The sequence below is a fragment of the Phoxinus phoxinus genome (genome assembly GCF_949152265.1).
Source record: "Phoxinus phoxinus genome assembly, chromosome: 19".
NCBI classification, from domain to species: Eukaryota; Metazoa; Chordata; class Actinopteri; order Cypriniformes; family Leuciscidae; genus Phoxinus; species Phoxinus phoxinus.
The window spans coordinates 8,813,245-8,837,464 of NC_136894.1; the positions used below are offsets into that span (position 1 = coordinate 8,813,245).

The following is a 24,220-nucleotide window of genomic DNA, read 5'->3' on the forward strand; positions in this document are numbered from 1 at the left end:
TTCATGGAGTGGGTAGTTTTAATGTTTAAATTCGCTTAATTACTTGGAATTTTTAGTTCATGGTAAAAATCAAAGTATTATGCTTTTTTTAAAACATCAAACTATCTTATTTTTAACTACTGCACAAGTTTCTTCAAAAATAAAAATGTCTGAATCTGATAAAATGTTAGAGCTGACAAAAAATGACAACTACATTTTACTTGACTACATTTTATAAATTTTCTAGAAACAAACACAATTTGAATTTCTCTTTTGTGTTCAGGTTTCTCTGTATATTTAATAGCTAAAATATATTGTTAATAAGTCCACATGTGAATTAATGAGACAAGTAACAGACCTTTATTCAAAAACTATATGCAGGGTGCAAAAAATAACATACAATATGAATAATGCAAAATAAATTAGAGTGTTCAGTAAAAACGTGCCTATGTAAATGTCAGAGTATGAAACACTGATATAACTCACAACTGCAGGAAATGTAAGGCATTGGTAGCATTCCTAACTATCATTTTAAAGAAGAAAAAAAAAAATTAACTGACTATACTTCAAACCAGCTCAAATTCATAGACATCATCACTCAGTCCACAATCAGGGCATAAACATTGTTAGAGTCATTTTAAGATCTATTTTAAAACGATTCATCCTTCTCTTAAAAGATTCAGCAACATTTTAGGCCATTCACATTACTGGCATTGTTACATTACTGTGTCCTTGAGTTGCCTTATTGCTTTATGGTAAGTATGGAGAGACTCAATAGGCCTAGTAATGATGGTACCATTCCCATAATGAGAAACACAAAATCACTGCATTGAAATCTTTGAAAAAGACCAGAAGAAAAAGTTCAAAGCCGAGCAACCCCTGAGATAAAGCGAGAACTTTAAAATGGGGCACAGGAAAAGTAGTTCTCACTTCCTCACAAACATTTGCCACACTTTATCAAAGAGCCAGTGGCAGTGAAGAAAACATAAGGAAGACGACACAGAAACTGAGAAAGTGACATTCAGCATAAATAAGCCATGCATATTTACAAAGCTGTGGACAGATGTTTCAAACTTTACTTTGTGCTGAAGAGGAATTTTGATGGAATGGGAAGCATAGCTGCAGTACTGGTCCCGTTTTTCTCTAAATTAATTCCAGGATAAAGATCCCTACTGTAACATGGTCCCATATTAGCAGAATACTAACCTAAAGCTTGGTGATGCAAACTTTAAAAAGAGGGTTAACAAGCACTCTAAGGCATTGTTTGCTTTTGATTGTCTTTGGTTTAATAATCCATTCACACCTAAAAATGACTCTGCAGCAGTTCAACCAGCATTTCTTATGAATTCAGCCACAAAACTTTACATTATCACAGTAATTTTTCCCTTGGCTTCATTTACAGTATTAGGATAGTATTAACCACAGATGTAGAAATGGCTGAAATCGTTTTTTTGGAAATTAGAAAACAAAAAGCATAAACTTGATAATATTGTGTGAGGGTGAGACTCAATCTTCTCTATTTAGGATGAACTCATAATATTTTAACATGTGACCTTTGAATTCTAAAGAACAAAATAGATTTTTTGTTTTATACATCCACTGGGACCTTCTTCAAATGTAGAAACAGCAGGAGTTTAGAATAAGATGCATCAGTACAAAGATTGAACACAGGAGGGAACATTAAGATCTGGCCAGCCAGCTTTGAAGTCGGTTAGAAGTTCTGCTGTCGGCGTTTCTTCGCATCCATGGCGTCGAGGATGGGTTGCCTTTTAGCCGTGTAGCGCTGCCGCAGTTCTTCAATCTCCCGCTCCATCATGGGGTCCAGAGCAGTGAGACGCAGCTGGAGCTCCTCAAAATCAAGGTTTTTCAGCTACATAGACAGAAAAACTCATTCAGTTTAATCAGCTTTATGCATACAAATCACAATTTTTTACATTTTTGTTTAAAATAGAGGTGACAAAATCTGAATAGACAACTAAACTAAACGTCATTTAATAGAGGTTCTGACAAAATGTTAATTGCTGCAGTCTATTTAAGAAATATTTAATTGAATGAGTTATGTAAGAAGAAGAAAAAGCTTGAGTGAATGATTCAAATGATCAGCATTTTTGAATGAATCTCGTGCATGAATGGCTGCGCCCGAAATCGCACACTCTCGAGTAGGTCAATATTTTGAAGTAATTACTTCGCTGTCACTGAAAAAAGTATGTTTTATATAGTATGAATGTAATCCGGACGTACTACATTCGCCATGTTGTCAATATCATGTGACCAATCATCATCAGTTGCTTCGCTTCACTGCCATTCACAAATCCTTTCCTGTGGCCTCATGGGATAGTAAAGTGTCCAACGTATGCACTTCAGAATCTCGCTGGAAGGAGGACAACCAGGTTCCTTTTGCCTTCTCTTTTAGTACAGTGAATTCAGACCTACCGGTACTTCTTTTGTCGCATGCTGTTTTTCGCCTACTGTATAGTGGGGAAGTATTTGATTTCGGATTCATAGACAAATAAAAACTATTTTAACAATCACTTATTACCACCTACAGGTCAGGTGTTATGATGTAATAGATACAATATTTAAAGCGTCAAGTAAATTTCGAAAAGTGATTTATTCTATTTTGATCGCTTCTGTAAATTTCATACCTATACACAGGGGTGCACATAACTTTTTCAGTGAGTTACTCAGGTGAGTACCAGGAGATGGTGTTTGGTACTCACCCCATATGTAGCGTGGCCACAGCTGTCAATCATGACGTCACATTCCCGTTTTTATAGCATAAAAATAACTAACTAAAACCAAAGTTTTTTTTTTTTAACGAACACATAAATTTACATCAGCGTGGAAAAAAACGACCTAAAATGATAGAATTTTTATTTATTTGAAGTGTTATTGTTCAGATATATTTATTTGTATGAATTAAATATAATTAATCCTTATTAAAGATATTAAAGAGCAGTGGATTTTCTCTTTTTATTTTGTTGTTTGATCAATATTAAGTGTACAGAAGGCATTAGGTTTATTGTGCACTGTCACTTTAAGACCGAGTGTGCAGATCCAATTGCACGGATGCACTGTACGTTCTGTAAAGACATAACCAAATGTGTTTACGTGAATACTCTCCAAAACGGAAATTTAGACATAATGTTGTGTGTATTTGTCCATTCAGAAGCGAAAGAGAGATCAATTCAGTCCTTGCGCGCAGCGCGCTTTAGCTGTATAGTGTGCAGGGCTGCACGCTTCGGTAGAGCGCGCGCGCGGTGTGTGTGTGTGTGTGTGTGTGCACAGAAAAATATACTGAATAAAGCTCTCTTTCGCGTCGTCACTCTTATTCAGATCTATCCATATGTCTGCCCTTCTCTTTCTCCCAGACGTTTAAATTTTTTTACGATTTATGAGATGCATTAAGCGCATGCCAACTCGTGTGCCGCTGGGTAGCGCATCTTCCAAACGCAAATCAGTTCTGACTGGATCTCTTCCCCAATCGTCCCTCCCTAACATTTCCGTTTGTATTTGTTGACGAAAATGTCAATACATTTTCGTCATAGTGCTCGTCATTTAAAACGGGTTTTTATTTAGTTATCGTCTCGTTTTCTGTAAAAAAATGAAATGTAGGCTACACTGCCTAGGTTGCATTTTGGCGACAGTACGCAAAGGCGCGTAGTAACACAAGTGGCATTACGCATTCCTGATTTTTGTCGCGCATGCGTACCTGCGTACCAGTTATGTGCACCCCTGCCTATACATGACAACTGCTCTCTCTGGGTCAGTGGCAACGCCAACGCAGATTTGAATGTTCAGCTGCGATCGTACTTGTCAAAGGTTTAATAGACATAGCCGTATCGTTGTCATTTAGAAATAAGATCGCATGGGTGTTTGAACTGAGATTGCGATCTTTAACAATTAATCGTGCAGCTCTAACACAAAACGAATCAAAACACCCATCAAAGCACTTACGAAATCAAAATCTCCATCTTGCGGCACTTTCCAATTATCAGGGAAAGCGGTCTTGGAAATTAAACACGGGTCCTGCTGGTTGTGGTTATAACCCTCTTGAGCTTTATTTGAGTCCTGCTTGTCGAAGTAGTCCATGAAGGATGGACGCTGAATTTGCTGAGATGTAGGATTTCCTATTTAGAGGATAAAACGTCAGATTATACATTTCTCAAAGAGCCACAAAAATGTTAATTAAAAGATAAAAAGACATAAAGGCTCACTCCTCATCGAGCCGAGATCTTCCTCTTCTTCATCATCGCTGTTGATGACCATGGTGCCCAGGTCAGACTCCAGCATGGTGCCATCGTGCGCGATCATGGTCTGAACGCCGTCGCTCATGGTGCCCGTGGCCCGCATGGTGCCGTCGCTCTCCGAACCCGACTTCATCATGGTGCCTGAATCTACTTCCTCCTCCTGTAGAATGCAGTCGCACGTGACATCAGCTAAAACACAAATGCTGAGCTAATCGAAAACTGAACAACTGATATGCAACTCACAGAGTTCTCATCCTCCTCCTCCAGCTCTCTCTGCTGCTCCTGCTGTCTCTTGATCTTCATCTCCATGGCTTCTGTGATCAGGTCCCGCAGGAGGATCACTGGCTTAGCATTGGTTATAAAGGGATGCTGCCAAACAGACAAAATACCAAGTATATTAGATGTTTATAAACACTACTTCATGGAAAACCCCCAAACTAAAATAGAGAGTGAATTAGTAACTGTATGAATCATAAACAGGAACTATTAGTTAGCAAGGCTCTTCCCACACCTGCAGCAGTTGAGTGGCCGTCGCTCTCTGCTCTGGGTTCTTCACCAGACATTTCTTCACAAAATCGGTGAATTCGTCAGTCCACAGCTCTGGCTTGCGGAACGTGGGTGGAGGGTTTGTGGGGATCATAAAAATAGCCTGATGACACAAATTAACAAAACCACAGAGTCAACATCCAGTTTCTTATCAAAATTTAAAGTCAAAGACTTCAGTGTGTTCCACTCACTCTCATTGGATGAATGTCTGCATAGGGAGGCTTTCCTTCAGCCATTTCTATGGACGTGATGCCGAGAGACCAGATATCAGCCACACAGTTGTATCCGATCTCCTGGATCACCTCTGGTGCCATCCAGAAGGGTGTCCCGATAACTGTGTTCCTCTTTGCCATTGTGTCCTATTGTGGTCAGTATAAATAGACATAATAACATTAATTCACGTATAACATGATACACCACCAGTTTGGACAAACTTGATCGAAAAATATACTAGAAGAAAACCTTTTGATTGGAATGCTTATCCTTAAATTAGTTTTGTAGTCAAACATAAATAGTTTTGTCATATTTTGTTTTATGTAAATTATTTGCAAGTATTTTTTTTCCCAAAACCAACTTTTTTTAAGGATGATTTGGACTCAGAAAAAAAAAATATATAATCTAGGCTTTTTTTTTTGAAGAAGCTAAACCTACTAAATCTGAATTTAAACTGAATTACATTTTTATTAATTACATTTAATGTTTATCTTAGTTTTCAGCTAATATGGGACCATGTTACAGTAGAGATGGTACAGTCTGGTATGTAATCTTTACAGGAACTAATTTAGAGAGAAACTGGACCAATAAAAGCAAATACAATAACATCATCGTACAAACAGACAAATAAGAAAAGCACTAGTTCTTTTATATTTTCGATGACTTTACTATTATTCTAAAAATAAGAATAATCAGTAATGTCCAAACCTTTAACAAAAATGTATGCGATTTTTCTACATTAAAGCAGATAGGTTTAATACTCACAGTAAGTTGTCCAGCCACTCCAAAATCAGCAAGTTTGGCATGACCTTCTGTGTTGAGAAGAATATTCCCAGCTTTGATGTCCCTGTGGATTTTCCTCATGAAATGGAGATATTCCAGACCTTTCAAGGTGGATTTGAGGACAGTCGCGATTTCATCCTCGGTGAGCTTGTCATGAGAAAGAAAAAAACAGTGTTATTAAGTATGGGATGAATCTGTTCGGTGTATTTATAGTTATATTTTCATATTTTACCGTTTTGTTGCGCAGTCTGATTATATCAGACACCGATCCAGCGCCGCAGTACTCCATCACAATCCACAGATCTGTGTTTTTGAAATAGCTGCCATAGTACTTCACCACATAAGGACTGTTAAAATACAAGGATAGAGTAATTGGGAATTACTTAAGCCCAAAAACAATATATTAATACAATGCTTTATTATTATTATTAATTCATGAGATGCTTTACCTGTCACATTGCTGCATTATGGAGATCTCTTTGATGATTTCCTGTAGGTCTGATTCGACAGGAACCTGTTTAATGGCCACCACCTGGCCTGACTCCTTGTGAATGGCTTTAAAAACACTGCCATATGATCTGAACCAAAAAGCATTCATAATGTGAATATTCCATACAAAATTTATTCAATATCACTTAAGTATAAGAGTGGTACACACCCTTCTCCAAGTTTTTCAAGGACATCAAATACTTCCTCTGGCTGCTTGGTAAGACTGTCTTCACTGAGTTTCTTCAGCTTACTGTCATGAACAAGACAATCGTAATTTATTCAATGCATATGATAAAACGTCATGGGCTCAGACACTCGCAGTTATAATGTAACGTTATCCCAAACTTAGAAAACGTTATACCAATTAACATAACGTTAACTGTAACTGTAACGTTAGGTCAGAATACGTTCAAGCGTTCATTTTGTAGATATAACAACGAACATCAAGATATCAACCACGCAATCTATTCTAGGACGTTCAATGATCTGAAGTTTCAGTTTGGTTGGTGAGATGAGGCCTGTAAATATTAGCTTGGTTGATAACTGGTTAGCCGAGCTGGCCATTTCACTTACTTTTTGGGCACCGAATGCTCCATTTTTGTTATTCAAATGAATGGGTATTTTCCGACTAATTTCAAAAAGTTTGTTTGTTCAAAACCTAAAGAAAACAGCTATAAAGCATGTTTTGTTTGGACTTTCAGGAAGCACTGCTGCTATCTGCCTTTCCGCACCGCCGCCGCTAACAACGATGTGAAGCGAAATGACGTGTGGGATTTTCCATGATAAACTGCACTTCAAACTAAAAGTCCCGCGACCTTGATAAAATATAATACCGTAAGCATGCACTGACTCTTTATAAAATAATGACAATCTTTTTATGTATATTTCGCTTAGCAACGGTGAAATGTCACTTAGTGTTTCAGTAAATAACTTACATTTACGTTTATTATTGCAGGAATTGGTTAAAAAGAGTGCCAGTTTGAAGCCCGGTTTCACAGACAGGGCTTAGATTAAACCAGGATTAGACTTTAGTTCAATTAGGACATTTAAGTTGCTTTTATAAACAGCCTTAGAAAAAACAAAAACATTACTGGTGTGCAAATTGAGACAAAACAATGTCAGTGGCATATTTTGAGATATGTCAGAAAGTTGCTTTCAGTTAAAACAGCTAAAAAATGCATTTTAGTCTGGGACTAGCCTTGTCTGTGACACCGGGGGATATTGGTGTTCAGTTAGTTAGTTCCTGTTCTCTACTCTGTTTGGCGGAACCATGTTTCAGAGTACAACACTGGGTCGCTTTTTACTGTCTTATCACTCGGCCAGTCCGCTTGTTCACAAACCAGAATCGGTATGTTGAGAGCAATAACCATTTTTAAGGACAGTTATTGAACTATTATAAAAGCAATATCACATTCACGCTTGTTCCAAAATGCTGATTATCAGCATGTCATACTAGTCTTGAACTGCTGTTGTGGAATCATGGGGAGGGCCTAATACTAACTTTTTTGCCACAGCAATAAGAAAATTTATCGGCCATAACTATTTTTTTTACCAGCCATGAACAGGCAGTAATGACACCAAAATGTTAGATACCAGTGAAAATTCACAATTCTCTATTCCAATTTCGATACCATAGCTAATATACTTGCCTAATATAAATTTAAAACATTATTAAAGACCAATAAACAGTCAGTAAAAGCACAAACAAATACAACCGAACAAAGAATCAAATTAAATAAGCTGTGCTTTTCAGGTAGGTCTAACAGTATTCTAAGTTTTCAGGTACATAACTTTAATAAAGTAATCAAATATCAAATGTAAAATAATCACTGCATAGTTTTTCACTGTATTTAAACACAGATTTATCCTTATTAAAGTAAAAAAAAAGGTTATTCAGAAGAGCAGTACGGTAAGTGATTTTCTCTTTGTCTTTTGTTTGTTAGTTGTTTGTTTGGATATACTGTACTCATGTTTTCTTTTTCAACTATTTACGTTCACTTAAAACATAACCGACTATGTTTACATCTTTGTGTAAATCTGTTCTTTCAAGCGCAAGACGTGAAAGAGAGCTCAATTAAGTATTTGCGCGCTCTGCGCTGCATGTGTGAGACGGTGAACGTGATTTCACCAAGTTGTTCCTGGATCAACATCTTTGTTGATCCTGGAACAACTTTCTAATCAACCAATCAGATTTGAGGGACAAGTTTACAGTTTATGTCAAGTTTAGGCTTAGAACCAGGATTAGGTGCTTCTACATCAGTGTTATTCACCTATTCCCTCTGTTTTTAGGGAAAAGAGGTTTATGGGTAGGGATAGGGATAGGGTAAGAACTAAATTTGGGGACTGGAATGTTATTCCAGGATCAACAAAATATGTTGATGCAGGAACATGTCTTACTTGGCAAAATCACGGTGATCGTGTGAGACACAGCTTTCTGGGCACGCATTTTGGATGTTTGCGCACAGAAAACTTCCCACATCGCGTGAGAAACAAACTGAGTTCCCTTTCGAGTCTTCTTGCACTTAGCCTAAACTATCGTGAGGACGCAGCTCTGGTTGTCAACTGTTCCGAGCGACTTTTTTAATTTGTTCACGTTCATGTTCTCACAACATTGCGTTGTTAGAATTTATAAAAATGTTACCAGCCTGAAACCGTTTCATACTCGCCATCGCTGATTTTGCATTTGGCTCTTGGCGAGTCTTTCAGTGTTAATTTTAGGCCCTGTGTGCTATCCTCTTTGAGCGAAGAGAATGTAGTTCCTTTTAACCCAGAAGAGGGCAGCCTATCACATATGTACAGTGTGGACAGTTTGCCACTCATAGCCCCAAGGCTGTTGACAGTGCTGCAATTAAGCAGCCAATCTCTGGCAAGGTTCATGAGGTCGAAGTGCTGCCTAGCAACTGATTATTGGGTTACAATGCCATTAAGGGGACAGTGGGGAGAAAGAACAGTCATGTTTGTGTTGGTATCAATCTGTCTGTGGTGTGTCAGGGCTGCCAATGACAGGGGTAAGGAGGAAGGACAGCTGTCAGGGAAGCCCATTATTCATTGGCTGAAAGATGCATATCCAGTTAGAATGCATGATATTTTGTCTAGTTTACTAAGAGAGTGAGAGAGAGCACATGCAGATAGATGATAGCACGTAATAGAGGGAAAGGGAGGGGGACAGTATGTGCATGAGTGAGGGATGAGAGGAGGGAGGGTGAGAGAGAGAAGGGGATATCAACACATAGCGCGTCACAGCAGCAGATTGCAGGCAGAGCGTCAGAGCAGAGAGGATATAGCCGCACAGAACCAAAGCCAGCACTGCCATTAGACCTTGAAGCAGGAGATATACCATTGGATACCAACAGCACTGTCCTGCCTAAAGCTGGGAGCACACACTGTGTGTGGAAGAGAGGCTGTGCATGTGAACAGAGAGAACAGCACAGCGTGATACAGCCCTGGATCAGTGTGTCGTTAATGAGAAGCGTTGGGGAGAATGAGTCTTGACCCTGTTCAGGTCAGGAAGGGGCAAGACCCCATGCCCAACACCTGCCCGCCAGCCTCAAACGGTGATAGCAAAGCATCCTGGGAGGACAGCAAGGATATCCATGAAAATATGGCTTCTACAAAGAAGCCCAAATCAGTAAGTGTCCCATTTGTGATCAGTGTTTCACACTGTATTTGTGGATCAGATGGACATTTGCATAGTATAACTCTTAACATTCATTGTGATGTGATTTTCCTATCGCTTCTGACCTTTTTCTGGTGAGGTCACACTTTTGACGGCTATTTAGTGTGTGAAATGTTTACATACAGTGAGTAGTGCACGTGTTTCAATGGCGCTGTGAAACCAGTCTTATACCACATTTGCAGTCACTTTCCCTTCCAGAGAGACCTGTAGTTTGTCAGAATAGCATAATTACATGAAATATAATTATAGCATCTTTTAACTGTTAAAAGGATCATAGCCTTTCATGTTGTGGTGTCTGGTTGTGGTGTCAGTGTTTATAAAAGAGAAGCAGAACAGGTTTCATGGGAAAGGAGGGGGTGATATTAGGTAACAGTACTAATGTAAGGAGATAATGCCATCGGAGGTGCAGCAGGTGCAGATCATTTAGACTCTGCGAACACCGCCGTAGAGATATCGAAATGCCACCTGTCATATGTAGTGGTGAATAAACTAGTGACAATCCTAGCAAGGGCAGAGCTTTATAAAAGGAGAGTTGGAGAGTCTGGCCTAGTGCACTATTTCTGTATATTAGAGAACTTTAGATATGTTATCAAATACACAGTCTCCTTAACACATAAAAACTGCTCCTGCAGCGTGTGCAACAGGCAGCTGGTCAACACCATGTGGATAATTCCCTTCTCCGTCGTAGCCTTTAGCTCTATACTACTTATTATAAGCGGCACTGGCCTTTTCCAGATCTATTAATAACCTGCAATGCCATTCTCCTCTTTGTTATCCTCTTGTATTCTCCTATTTCCAACACTTGCACTAGTTGCCCCAGACTGACCCAAGAATGATTCATGGTTCGCTTGCAGTGTCTACCTATGCAGTGGGTACAGAAAGTCACCACCCCCAGTTTTGCAACTTCGACCTGCATGAACCCATATTAGCCAAGTGACAGAAATAATATTTTATTTAAAAACCCGACTTACAATTGTATTTTTATCTGTGCAGGTAGTGCAGCCCGAGGCTAGTTGTCACACCTTTTACTCTAGTGAGTGAATATATCTCAGTGTATGGTTTTTTACCTTAAAGTCTTGACAGAAAAAAAGCTGTTGAATATTTCCTGGCATTATTGATTAGGAAGATGTTACAATTCATTTTAACGCATAAAATGTGGGAACCAACACTTAAACAGCCACATGTAAAAGTTAATATATTCATATATTCATTTATTTAAATTGTAAATTCGTTTAGTAATAATTGTTGCAAAGTTACAACAGACACTAGTTTTCAATGTTTGGGGTCAGGAAGTTTTTTCTTTTTTTGAAAGAAATGAATACTTTTAATTAGCAAGGAAGTCTTAAACTGATCAAATTGACAGTAAATGCGAAAATTCGACAGTAAATTATTTCATAATAATTATTTTCTTTTGAAATTTCTATTTAACAACAAATCCTGAAGAATTTTTTTTAATCATAAAATGTAATATTGAGCAGCACATTGATAATAATATATGATTCTTCAGCGTTACATCAGCTTATTAGAATGATTTCTGATGGATCACTGAAGACTGGAGTAATGATGCTGAAAATTCAGCTTTATCATCACAGGAATAAATTGCATTTAAAAAGCATTAAAAAGCTTGTTTAGCTAATAAGCACAGATTGAGAAAATGTTTAACCTTTCAAAATGGCACTGACCCAAAACACAACCGCAAAGCATATGTACAGTACTTCAACATCATAGCCAGGGCCAAAATCTAAATCTCTCATAAAAAAATCTGTTAAATGATTGGTAGGTTTGCCATTAACTGGTCTTCAATGTAATATTTCAAGGCCTGATTCCCAAATCAAAATGGATTTGTGCTCCTATTTTATGAGATTTAAGAGGGATGGTGTCTTTCTTTGCTCACTTTATATTTTTAAAGAATGGATGCAGTGCAAAGGATCAAAGGTTGAGTTTCTGTTTCCGCCTGGTAACAGGAAAAGAAAACACATCGTTTATTTAGTTTATTCACCGGAAGATTATTTCCTGAGACGAGCTGCTACTGGTAACACTCAATCTTCAACACCCCCCACCCCCCCACCACGTTCTGTCTGTAACTGTATCTGTGCCAGTGTAATTAAAGTGTCTCTATATCAAGAGTTTGAACCATGAATAACATCACATACTACTGAGCAAGCATTCGAGGAGCTTTTCCAAGCACATGTTTTATATAACATCACTACAGAAGAGCTAAAACCATAGAGATATATACGTAGATTCTGCTTTTCATCGCTCCAGACAAGTCGGCGCAGCCGCCATATTGCAACGGTCAGCGTGTTGAAGAATCAATGATGCCACAACATTGCGCAGCTTATGCTTGTGAAACCGCTGAGATTTAAATTCCCGAAGAAATGGGACAACCTTTCACAGGTGTGAATGTGTTGATTTGTGTTTTTATATATTAACTCCATATCATTTTTTTTTATATTGATCGCGTAATTTTACTATCGTACTTTTAATATTCTTACTTTTTCTATGATACTTTTTAATGTCATGTCAGCTGACGCCTTCGTCTTGTTTTATTGTAGAGGTTCGTGTACAAAAAAAATCATCTGCTGAACTAACTTGCTCTTGAATGTTCACTGACCGCTCCAATATGGCGGACGGCTTATGTATAACGGCACATTGAATGGCTGCTAATGAGGCATCTATGTATATATTTCTATGGTAAACCCCTCTATGGGAACATCCATTCCAAAGCGCCACAATTCGGATATCACTTATCCATGATGACACTTAGTGAAATACAGTGTCTTTTATTGAATCAGAAGTACCAATATTGTAATTGGTTTTACGGTCATCATGATGGGCGGTTCTGTTCTCAATGGTTCATCTGTTATATTAGCATTTTGTCCCAGCTGTGCCTATTCATTTCCAATCATGGCAATTTTTTCCCCAAACCAGAACATATATGTATTGTTACATGCATTTCATAACAGAGAAATCTGAATACCTGTGACATGGAGGTTGATATGAAATGTTATTTTATAAAGGGACCTGTGAGACGGACCAGGAAGGTGGAGGGAGGCATATTTTTTGTAAGTATTTTCAAAGGGTCATGCAGATTTTCCTCTCTGCCATTTCATTAACAATCTGTTCTGCTTGGCTCTACTAAACGCATGACCTTTTGACCCACAATATGAACTTACACAAACAAAGTTCTTAATGCATTAAGAGCTCAGTTTGATGGTGCTTCAATACATTTGACAGTGTTTTAAGTGACATTAGCTACTGGGTACAAAGAAAAGTCATTACAGCTGCTTTACATTTTAAAAATCAACTTGGATGTTAGTCATTTCAACTTAAATTACATTCATTTTACTTAAACAAAATGAGTTGAATCTTGTATATGTAAAAACATATGTTGTCATAACTTATTGATAATTACATTTTTACAGGATAGAAATATTTTTTTAGTAGATGTTTGCCACTAGTGATGTTTAACTGAAGGCATGCGATATATAAGGCATATGTATGCCTTTAAGTTGATGTGCATGGGCAATGCATTCAACATTTTTTGCTTTCCTGTGATTGACCACAAGAAAGACAGAAAAAGGGCAGAATGCAGTATAACCACAACATCACACACAGTGGGGTCCTAAAGTCTGAGTCTAAGAGTGGAAATAACAGAAAATAATGTTTAATTTAATACATAAATAACACATTTTACAAATTACACACAAGTTCATGCTCATTTCTCTGAAAAACAATGCTGTAGCCATGTTATTTTACTTTGAAATGTGTGTTCGGTGTCGGAATGTCTGTTTTGTTTTGGTCTGTGTGATTCCGCCAGTTTTAAGTCTTCTTGGGCCCCTTTGGAAATGTGCTGAGGCCCCTAGTGGACCCCGGCCCCACCGGTCACTACACTTCAAACTTTTTCCCACACATAAATTTAATAATTCTATTTTAACTGTTTTTTTTTTTTCTAAAACATTCTAAATGTTTGCATGTTCTAAAAGTGTAACTTTCTTTCCTGTGTTTTTGCCCTAATGTTTCTGTCTGGTTCAGAAAACACTAATGTATGTAGGTAAAATAGTACATATAGCTGGTAAGTGTGCACTACAGTTGAGACAATTACGACCGATTCTAAAGAGCAGGTCAATGTTCTTTTTACTGATCTGTAAAGGGCTTTTAGAGTAAATGTTCCATTTAACAATGTGCTGAATAGTTAAATTCTGGTCCAACTGCCCATACAGCAGCCCATTCCCTTTGTAATGCAGTGGCCACTTATCCACTCTCATTTCCCGGTAATGTCTCACTTCCACAACGACTGGAGCCCCTATCATTAAAACATTTCCCAGACCTGCTCAAACCTTTCAGGATCTCCCAGCATGACCAAGAGTTGCGACATGGCTCATCTGGAATGGCAAATCGGTCTCTGGTTCTTTGGGGAAAGAGGCTTTTAACTCATCACAGATCAATTTACACAGCCTTGTCCTTTTCCCATAACCCCCCAGGCAGTACTTGTCTCTGGTTGGAGGTATAGTCGCTCGGGTGAGGGCATGCTGAACGGCACGCACATCGGCTCTGGCTGCGTCATACGGTAGCCCCTTTCCAAAATTATCTAGCCCTGCTCTTCCTGGTGGTTTCCTGTGACATACTGAGCTGCTAGCAGTCAGCTGATGTGTGGGCCATGTGACTACATAAACACTGTACATGTTTTATGCTCTGCTGCTGGGAATCTTGTTACCAATACCATTCGATACATTACCAGCAGTGTCCACTGAATTACAGAACAGGGATATAAAACATTACTTGGAAATTAATTTAAGTTTGATCACTGGATCACTTTCAGTCTATCTATGTGACATCTTGAAATACTGACTGAATGCCTACTCTGAAAGCGGAGATCCTAATGTGCTCTTTATTAATCGCGCTACTCTTGCCTTCTCACTTAACAAGATAATCTGTAATGACGCATGGTTGCTTGCTTAGGAGATGACTTGCATTTCATACTGTTCTATTAATTATGCACTCCGTCATATCTGTCAAATTCTGTCATCATTTCCTCACCCTTATAATGATTCAAATCAGTATGATTTATGATCTTCCATGGAACACAAAAGAAGATGTTTAGCAGAATGTTAAAGTGTCTATATGGTGTGAACTATTTTTTAAGTCATCTGAAGAAAAACGATACCTGAGGGACATTGTTATTCAGTAATGTTCCTTTCAGTATTATGGTGTATTAAAGGGATATTTCACCCAAAAACGACATGACGGTGAGTAAATAATGACAGAAGTTAAATTTTTTGGTGAACTATCACTTTAAAATGTCTCGCCAGGTTTTTAATCAATGATACTAAATGTCATTGGTTCTTATAGTTTTGTTATTTTTTATTAAAAAAATGTTTAAATACAAAAGTTTAGTTAAGAAGTTAGTAAAGAAAACAAAAAAAAAATTAGAAATTAAGTATTAAAATGAATAAAAAAAGCTAAATGGAAATAAAAAAGGCATTTCAAGATATTTAAAAATGATAGGCCTATAAGATTAAAAAAAACATTTAAAAAATAAAAGCTAATTTAAAATATGATATAATACATCATCATATAATACATTCTATAACAGTGTATAAATAACATTAATATCCATTTGTGATTTGCAGGAGTGCAAATTCAACTCACAAGTGAAATTTGAGCAATAAGAAGATTTTTAGTGAAAACTATCCGATATTAGAGAAGATGTTAGTGAAAACTAGCTTAAATTTCAGTCTATTTGTCACACAAAGTTTTCATATAGAGTAATATAGACCACTTTTATGAAAAACATGCACATGCTTTTAGCCAACAGAGGTACCCGGTACTTGCACGTTATATGCTCAAAATTGCCTTGTGTTTGTGATGAATGTCTCACAGCACTTTCACCATCCCTATTCAGCCCAAACCAGAGAACGCTGTCACCATTGCAGTGTCATCGCGGGTTATGTTCCGCACGGAGAAAGAGCAGAAGGTGTTTGAGGAGCAAGGAATAGAGGAGTACCTCAGGTATCAGATGGAGCATGAGAATGAGCCTTTTGCTCCTGGTCCAGCATTCCCGTTTGTTAAGGTAATACACAAGGATATAAAAATATAATGCATTATTAAGTTATATTTTCAAACGACATTGCCTTATAGTATTGATTTATTACACCTCTTCATTTGATAGACACCTTATTTGGCATGTTTTCTCAGGCACTGGAGACAGTAAACAACCGATTGCGGGAGCTCTACCCAGAAAGTGAGGAGCTTTTTGACATTGTGCTGGTAACTTACAACCATGCCCACGTAGGCGTCAGACTCATCAACACCATCAACCACCACAGTAAGTGTCCCATAACCTGGATTCATACTATCCATAAACATGGATTTACTTACATTTACTTAAGAAGCAAGATGACATAAAATATTAGGTCTTGTTTTCTTAAAAATGCATAAAATGAGAAAAAAAAGAAAGAAAAAAAAACATCTGCCAATGGGGTCAGAAAAATAACTTAATTTAAAGAGAAAACAAGATTATTTTTCAGATCCCACTGGCAGATCATTATTTTTTAAGACATTGTTAAAAGGGGGAAAAAATGGACAGTGCTGAGTAATAAATTGTATTTCTTTTTTTTGATTATCAACTATGATTATGTTATTAACTGTTGCAAAAGCTGAAACCTTTCAATTAAGTCAAGTAAAAAAAACAATAGTGCTTTTTTTTCACAATATGCATATCATTTCAAAACAGCTTTAAAGAAAGTTGTACAGTTATGTCATAACTTAGTGCCTTAGTGCTTTACTATAAAAGTTTAGGGGCTGGGAGATATGACGATATAAAACTATGATACAAGCTATCCTCTGATTTTTAGACCTATATTGTATTTATAGTGTTGTCTACAAAACACATCTGAGCATTCAAAGGTAAAGAGATTTAAGGATTGCATTGTTCCTATCAAGAGATTTAAATATTAGTTGGTTTTGTTCAAATAAAGAGCGATTCTCAGAAAGTATTAATGGAAATAAGATCTGATGTCACGGGTGAACACATGTAAAGTCTGATGGTTAGACACACGCCGGCGGAAAAATATGTATGCTCATACTAACAAAACAGAAAATGATTATTCATATTAGAAGGCAGTAAAATCTAAATCAAATCAATAACAAAACAGTGGACTGATACTGTCAACCAATAAGTTGAAAGTATGGGATGGAAAGTAACTATGATTCTAAGGACACAAAACTGTGAATGCAAATGTTTTCTTAGAAGATAAATCTCCAGCTGGCCAATAATATCTTCCCACAGAGATGCATGTGACACCTCTAACCTTTGTAGCACAAACCAGCCACTTCCTGTTCAGTTCCCTGTAGCGCCTCAGCTGGACTGGTTTTGATCGTCCCGGTGGCTAACTGAAGAAAAAACAAACATCTCTCCATCTTTTGGCCTTTCCTCAGACAAAACAACAAAAATGCGGATACGGACTGATGTTTCAAGAGCCATTTGAAGTCAGAACTATGTGTTCTGAACCACAAAAAAAATGTTTGTTAGGAGATAAATGTGAGCCTAATGCTCCAAAACCCATGACTGCATGGAAGAAAGCAAAAATTATATAAAAGAATACAACAAATAAGAATATATTTTTCTTTGATCAAAATCAATATGGTTTCTATCATTAACATTTACAAATATAAGCACTATGGCAGGGGTCCAATCTTTCCAGCAGAGTTTGGCTGCAATCAATTCCAAAATTGCATACTTCCCTATAGTAGGCAAAAAAACAGAATGTGACTGAAGAAGTATGTCTGAATTCACAAGTGTAGGCAAAATGTACACGGATGACCTACTTCTTCCGGTGAGAAGTGAATACTATGGACTACTGTCCCATGAGGCCACAGGAGGGGATTTGTGAATGGCAGTGACGCGACACAACTGGTATCTCACGTGATAATGACAACATGGCGTCATAATGACTTGTACCAGGTTGAACACACCTAGCCTATACTTTCCTGATCTTGTGGTCAACAACAAATCAATTTTAGTTCAATATCCCTGCTCCCACATGTGTGCTGTCGGCTTTCATCAATATTTCAATGCTGATCCAACATACTTTAAACATTTAAAATGTCCATCTCAACCAAAATTATGGATTGGGTCACAGCTCAACATTGTATCAATGTCACCTTGCTATCTGGGATGGCATTGAAATATCCTAAGCCTTTTTTTCTGCATATATCTTGTAATTGAATGGCTTTCAGGAATACTTGATTCTGATTGGTCAGTCACGGCATTCTCTGGTTGCATATTTTTGTATAATGAGGCTAAACTGTATATTAGGTCCTATTTGGTGCTGTCATTAGGTTTCATGTCTTCCATTGCACTCAGCAGTTTCTTTTTACATGATAAAATAACTTAAAATAACACACTGAGTAGCCATATAAGTTTGATAATGTACAGTTATTGTAAAATTATTATTATTGCAGAATAACCCCCTTTAGGATGATACAAGATCCCACCAATGTGCGTCAGGATCCTGATCAGGGTTCATTTTACGATAATGATCCCTTAGTTACTTTACTCCTGGGCAAACATGACATGTCATGTAAATCAAACCTGCTGCTAATGTCTTACTGAGCTGGCACTCATACCCTAATGTGTCAAAGGCTAAAAGGGGCACATTACCCCAACATTTCCCACCTGTCTCAAGCTTTCCATCTGTTAAACAGTTCATAACTGAGATGTATCAATTGGTAAACCTTTTAATTGAAAACGGTGATATACATTGATTAAATAATTTGAGGAAATGTTCAGTAAATACAGATAATGAAGCTAATAGATAAATGTATTTCAACGTACACTCATGTGAGAGGAAGACTATAAGTCATATAAAAGCCTTTCCATTTTACAAGATCAATTTGAGATCACATGACCAACTGAATACTAACTTTGGCTGCCTGAAATCTCATCCTCTCTAGGTACTTATTTTTAAGTAATTACTTCACGATTGCTAACAAGTATGTTCTATATGGTACGTGTAGTATAAATGTAATCCGAAAGTACTATTCGCCATGATGTTGTTGTCATTATCATGTGACCTACCAGCGTCAGTTGCATCGCTTCACTGCCATTCACAAATCCTCTCTTGTGGCCTCATGGGATAGTATTTCGGATGTAGACTGTATCTTAGCAAATAAATGACTCATGACTGATCGCTAATAGAGATTTATACAATGGCATTGATAACTGAAATATTTCCCCGCCCCTTGATACTGCATTCACACCACTAGGAGTCACTAAAGAATGCCAAATCAGCCACATTTACTATTTATGATCAATATAAAGTCACATATCCATACCTATAGTAGTTTAAATAAGAATTGTCAAAACAAAAGTATTAAGGTGCTGGCTATAACTGATAAAATGTGTAACAATAGCTTGAATGCAATGTACTGTAAGTCGCTTTGGATAAAAGCATCTGCCAAATGCATAAACATCAATGTAATAATAACTGGCTCTCACGAAAATGTGAATTGCTGATTAATATTATTCTCTTGTCCCCAGATCTATTCATTGAGCGGTTCGTCATGACAGGAGGTAGCAGTCCCATTGGGTACCTGAAAGCGTGGCATACAAACTTGTACCTGTCTGCCGATGCTGAAAAGGTTCAGGAAGCCCTTGCTGAAGGTTAGTAAAGATGAGATAACACATGCAGCAAGTACTTCATCTTGTTGTCTTTTACATTCAGTAAATCAAGAGAAATGTGTCATTAATGTGTAACAAGCACTACACATTTCACCTTTACAGATGCACAAGAGACCATTGATATTATGCTAATATAATATTTAGAATGACAAAATGTAGTTGCTTACAAAGATTTCAATCAATTTGGATTTACAAATGGTGAGTAAAAGTATAGTATGTGAAGCAGAATTGGTGCAAGTACAAATATTTTGTCTCACTGACACAGCATAGCAAAGAAAAAACATGAAATCTTGAACAGGTGTGCTTTACAGAGTCAGACATTAGACTTGTAGTATATTTAGATAGTGATTTGAGAGGTAACCTGTCAATGCTTTTGAATTATGAAAAGTGCCGAATTACTTAGTGGTCAAAGTGCCTCCAAAGGAATTGCTCTTGCAGTTTGCCGTTTAAAGATCCTTTCGGTGAACTCACTATAAGCACGGTTGCCTTTTACACGATTGTTCCCTTCAACTTTAATACACTGAATTAAAAAATGAAATTAAAAAGTGTAAACCAGGTTGTAATAGATGATGTTGTAATGATGACAGTAGCGCACACACAAGTAGTTCAGAATCAGATCGCCTAGTGTGAGTAAATGAACACCATATGTTGCTTTGTTTAGTATCACAGATTCACATCATTATCATATGAATAATTGCATAAATAAATATGTATAAAATACTCTAAATAAAACTAACTGAAATGGGGGAAAGCATTGAACTCCAGATCGACTGAATGTTTAACAATCCAATGACCTATTTGGTTAATGGGTCCTAAAGAACATTTGCTTTAAATGCCATTTATTACACTGCTTTTCCCTTAGGCTGGTAAACTTTACCTTTGTCTTTGTGTTGTCTCACAGGGATTGCAGCAGCCACCATGTTTATGTCAGAAAAACAAATCGAGGTATCCGAGACCCAGCTGAGAGTGGCATTTGATGGCGACGCTGTTCTCTTCTCCGATGAGTCTGAGCGTATTTTTAAAGCCCACGGCCTGGACAAGTTCTTCGAGCATGAGAGGGAAAATGAAAACACATTGTTAGATCATGTATGCAATTTCACTGTTACCCATTTGAACAGAAATAAGCTACAAATGTAAAATACATGTTTAGAGGTGATGCGTGTCATTTTGGTCACACTTGAAATTAGGGTTCAATTCTCACTATTAACTAACCACAACTTTGGCCTGCTTATAGTTAGTTAAGTTTAGGTTAGTTGTTAAGTTTACAGTAGGTATGGGGTAGTATTAAAGGGATAGTTCACTTTACAATGAAAATTCTGTCATCATTTACTCACCCTCAAGTTGTTTCAAACCTGTATGAATTTCTTTCTTCTGCTGAACACAAAGGAAGATATTTTGAAGAATGTCGGTAACCAAACAGTTAACTGGTCCCATTGACTTCCATAGTATATATTTTTTCCTACTATGGAAGTCAATGGGACCAGTTAACTGTTTGGTTCATACATGTTTGAAACAACTTGAGGGTGAGTATGACAGAATTTTCATTTTAAAGTGAACTATCCCTTTAAGGGATGTAGAATATGATCATGCAAAATAAGGCATTAATATGTAGGCTACTTTATAAGTATTAATATATAGCCAATATCAGTAATACGCATGCTAATAAGCAACTAGTTAAAAGTGAGAATAAACAAAATGTTACCGTAATTTATGTATATGTAAAGTGCCACAGCGTTACACTTTTGGGATCGGACAAAATATTATATATATTATATATATAATGTTTTGTCCGATCCCAAAAGTGTAACGCTGTGGCAATTTTAAAACATTTTGTGCTTAAGTATCCTAGTTCACAGCCTGACACAGCATTATTAGGTCAACTAGTGGAATGAGTTTGGGCGGAGGACACATTTTTTAAGAAAAAATATATTTTTGCATTTGCTGCCACTATGGAGTACACAGTACAGTACAAAATGACACACTTGACCTTTAAATTAGCAGATGTAATATGTTATATAAAGCTCCAAGAGCAGGACTGAGCATCCTTATTCTTCAGTTTAGTGGATATGTGCTACAATACACACTGTAATGAATCTGTCCACCTCACAGGGACCGCTGAAGGGTTTCCTAGAATTGCTTGGGAAGCTTCAGAAGAAATTCTATGCTAAAGGCCACCGTCTGGACTGTCCCATCCGCACCTACCTCGTGACGGCCCGCAGTGCAGCCAGTTCAGGCATCCGTGCCTTAAAGACTCTCCGTGCCTGGGGACTAGAGATAGACGAGGCTCTTTTCCTGGCCGGCGCACCAAAAGGCCCCATGCTGGAGAAAATCCGGCCCCACATCTACTTCGATGACCAGATGTTCCACGTGGAAGGTGCCGCAGAAATGGGTGCCATCGCTGCCCATGTGCCCTATGGGATTGCTCAGAAATTCCCTCGTAAAAAAAGCACCAATACAGCATAATAACAAAGACGGGGATGATACATAGAGGTACATTATGTTCTTATTTTGGACGTGACGTTCACGTTGCAGACATTCTTTTTTTAAGTCATTTGTGCACTCAATGGATCCGGATCTTAGTATTCTCTTGGTCTTTTTTCCATGTGACATTTGCAAGGCCACACACAACATATAGCCAAAAAGATTCAAACCAGTGCTGTTCTTTTGGAGTTATTCTGTACATGACTCTTGTCAATATGCATTATTATGCATTATGATAAAGAAATTGTGCCTCTTGTGAAGCACTGCAATGAGCAGTCATTTTCATCTAAGCATACACTTCCCAACGACAGTTTGTCGGGAAAAACAAATGACGTTATCTTACTGTTAAAATTGAATGTGTGCTGCTATTTTTAAATGTAAAGTGACTAAGGAAAATATACTGAAATGGTGTTTACACAGTGTATGTTTTGAACTGCACTGTATTTCAGCAATTGACTGTGATGGTGTTCTTGTTTATTGCTGTAGGTGTTAAGTCAAACTACAGTATTGTTTTATGTAGTCTAATGTATGTGGTCGTATACGATGGATGGAGTATTAGTCTTTAATATAATGTTCAACATTGATAAGAAGCCATAGTATTGTACATCTGAGAGAAATCTATAGAAAGTTATAGTATATTTTCTTTAAAGTTTTTCTTATTTTGATTCAATAATGTATACACTACTGTTCAAAAGTTTGGGGTAAGTTTTTTTTTTAAAGAAATGTATTATTTTATTCAACAATGAGGCATTCAATTGATCAAAGGTGACAGTAAAGACATTTATAAAGATTTCAATTTAAAATTGAAACTTTTTTTTACTTTCTATTCATCAAAGAATAGATGATGGTTTTCATAAAAATATTAACCATCAAGTGTTTTTAACTTTGATAATATTAATATTTTTTTCTTGAGAAGCAAAACAGCAAATTATAATGATTTCTGAAGGATCATGTGACACTGAAGACTGGAGTAATGATGCTGACAATTCAGCTTTGCCATCACAGGAATAAATTGCTTTTTAAAATATATGAAAATTATTTGAAATTGTAATAATATTTAACAATATAACTGTTTTCACTGTATTTTTGATCAAATAAATGCAGCCTTGGTGAACATAAGAGACTTAAAATAAAAAATAAACTTACCAGCTCCAAACTTTTGAACGTTAGTGTATGTATATCTTTTGACTGAAAATTATTGTACGTGAAAGGGAATGTAAAGGGAAAAGAAGAGGTCAGATACGTCTGTCAGCCAAATAAAGTAAAGGTCCATTTGTAGTTAATTTGTGGAAACAAAACATCTAAACACTGCAATATCTCTATCGAGCTACATTACCTGCCACTCTTTCTCTTGTCATTTCTTGTTACACATAATCCTTGGTTTGGCATCGGACACACAAATAAAGGTTATCATCATTATCCAGAATTGGCATCTGATTATTATATTATACATAAGACATAATTCCCTGCTAATGATATACTGGTTTATGCATGTTTCTTGTGCGTTGTCTTCTTGTGTCACTGTGCTGTTTATTAATGTTTTGCAGCATCTGCCCTATAAACATTATTGGAACAAATGGTGTTGACATCAGTGTTTAGACTTCCTCTTTCAATCAATCTACCTCTCTTTTTACATTGTGATGATTGTCAAAAGAGGGCCCAGTTTATGTGAGTTCACCCTATTAGTCACAATAGTGAAAAAATTACCAAATAACATTTAATGTCATGTCATCAGCTGATACGAATACAGACATCATGTAGTTAATAGCATAGTCAAAGACATTTCCAATATTGAATAAAGCTTATTAAGGTTGCTAACTCTGAGAAGCAGATATCATTTCAGCTTTCATTGGGCTGTCTATAATGGTAACTGTTATTGAACATTTTGCTCTCTGAATAGGATGTTCTGTTCTGATCGAATTATTTTATTTAATGGTTTTTGCATTCAGAACCTAATGTGAAAATCTACCTTGAACAAAAGGTAAAAATATGAGGAGTGCAGAATTTTATGAGGACATGCACAGAACTTTTGTGCCCATGTGCAACGTGGCACAAAAAAAAGTCTTATCAGTTTCACTGTCAGCGTATTCCTCCTGCAAATGCTGTATAGACAAAATA

The 24,220-nt window shown here is 37.0% G+C and overlaps 2 protein-coding genes across 4 annotated transcripts; one reads left to right on the top strand and one right to left on the bottom strand.

Annotated features, from left to right (window-relative positions):
- Positions 1-316: 316 nt before the first annotated feature.
- Positions 317-7,061, bottom strand: stk3 (serine/threonine kinase 3). Its single transcript, XM_079590155.1, has 11 exons — positions 6,834-7,061; positions 6,430-6,510; positions 6,221-6,349; positions 6,004-6,118; positions 5,754-5,918; positions 4,967-5,134; positions 4,741-4,878; positions 4,473-4,598; positions 4,197-4,389; positions 3,937-4,109; positions 317-1,849 (listed from the first exon to the last, which is right to left on the bottom strand). Exons 1-11 carry the CDS (start codon positions 6,854-6,856, stop codon positions 1,691-1,693), a joined length of 1,470 nt encoding a protein of 489 aa, XP_079446281.1. The 5' UTR covers positions 6,857-7,061; the 3' UTR covers positions 317-1,690.
- Positions 7,062-9,499: 2,438 nt separating this feature from the next.
- Positions 9,500-23,687, top strand: nt5c1aa (5'-nucleotidase, cytosolic IAa). Of its 3 annotated transcripts, none has more exons than XM_079590395.1 (7): positions 9,500-9,888; positions 12,957-13,001; positions 15,842-16,009; positions 16,135-16,264; positions 19,481-19,603; positions 20,523-20,707; positions 21,731-23,687. In XM_079590395.1, the coding sequence occupies exons 1-7, from the start codon at positions 9,742-9,744 to the stop codon at positions 22,082-22,084; spliced, it is 1,152 nt and encodes a 383-aa protein (XP_079446521.1). In that variant the 5' UTR covers positions 9,500-9,741; the 3' UTR covers positions 22,085-23,687. The 3 variants fall into 3 exon arrangements, with proteins under 3 accessions (XP_079446521.1, XP_079446522.1, XP_079446523.1); XM_079590397.1 differs by having other exon boundaries at positions 9,519-9,888; positions 15,820-16,009; XM_079590396.1 differs by lacking the exon at positions 12,957-13,001 and having other exon boundaries at positions 9,509-9,888.
- The last annotated feature ends 533 nt before the right edge of the window (positions 23,688-24,220 follow it).

What these genes read in the sequence shown, in the direction of transcription:
- stk3 (XM_079590155.1), bottom strand. Translation starts at nt 6,856, where the DNA reads ATGGAGCATTCGGTGCCCAAAAA. An exon ending in GAGCATTCGGTGCCCAAAAA is followed by an intron (nt 6,511 to 6,833) that starts GTAAGTGAAATG and finishes TGTTCATGACAG; the next exon opens with TAAGCTGAAGAAACTCAGTG. An exon ending in CAGACATTCATCCAATGAGA is followed by an intron (nt 4,879 to 4,966) that starts GTGAGTGGAACA and finishes TTGTGTCATCAG; the next exon opens with GCTATTTTTATGATCCCCAC.
- nt5c1aa (XM_079590395.1), top strand. Translation starts at nt 9,742, where the DNA reads ATGAGTCTTGACCCTGTTCAGGTCAGGAAGGGGCAAGACCCCATGCCC. An exon ending in TCAGGAAGCCCTTGCTGAAG is followed by an intron (nt 19,604 to 20,522) that starts GTTAGTAAAGAT and finishes GTTGTCTCACAG; the next exon opens with GGATTGCAGCAGCCACCATG. An exon ending in AAAACACATTGTTAGATCAT is followed by an intron (nt 20,708 to 21,730) that starts GTATGCAATTTC and finishes TCCACCTCACAG; the next exon opens with GGACCGCTGAAGGGTTTCCT.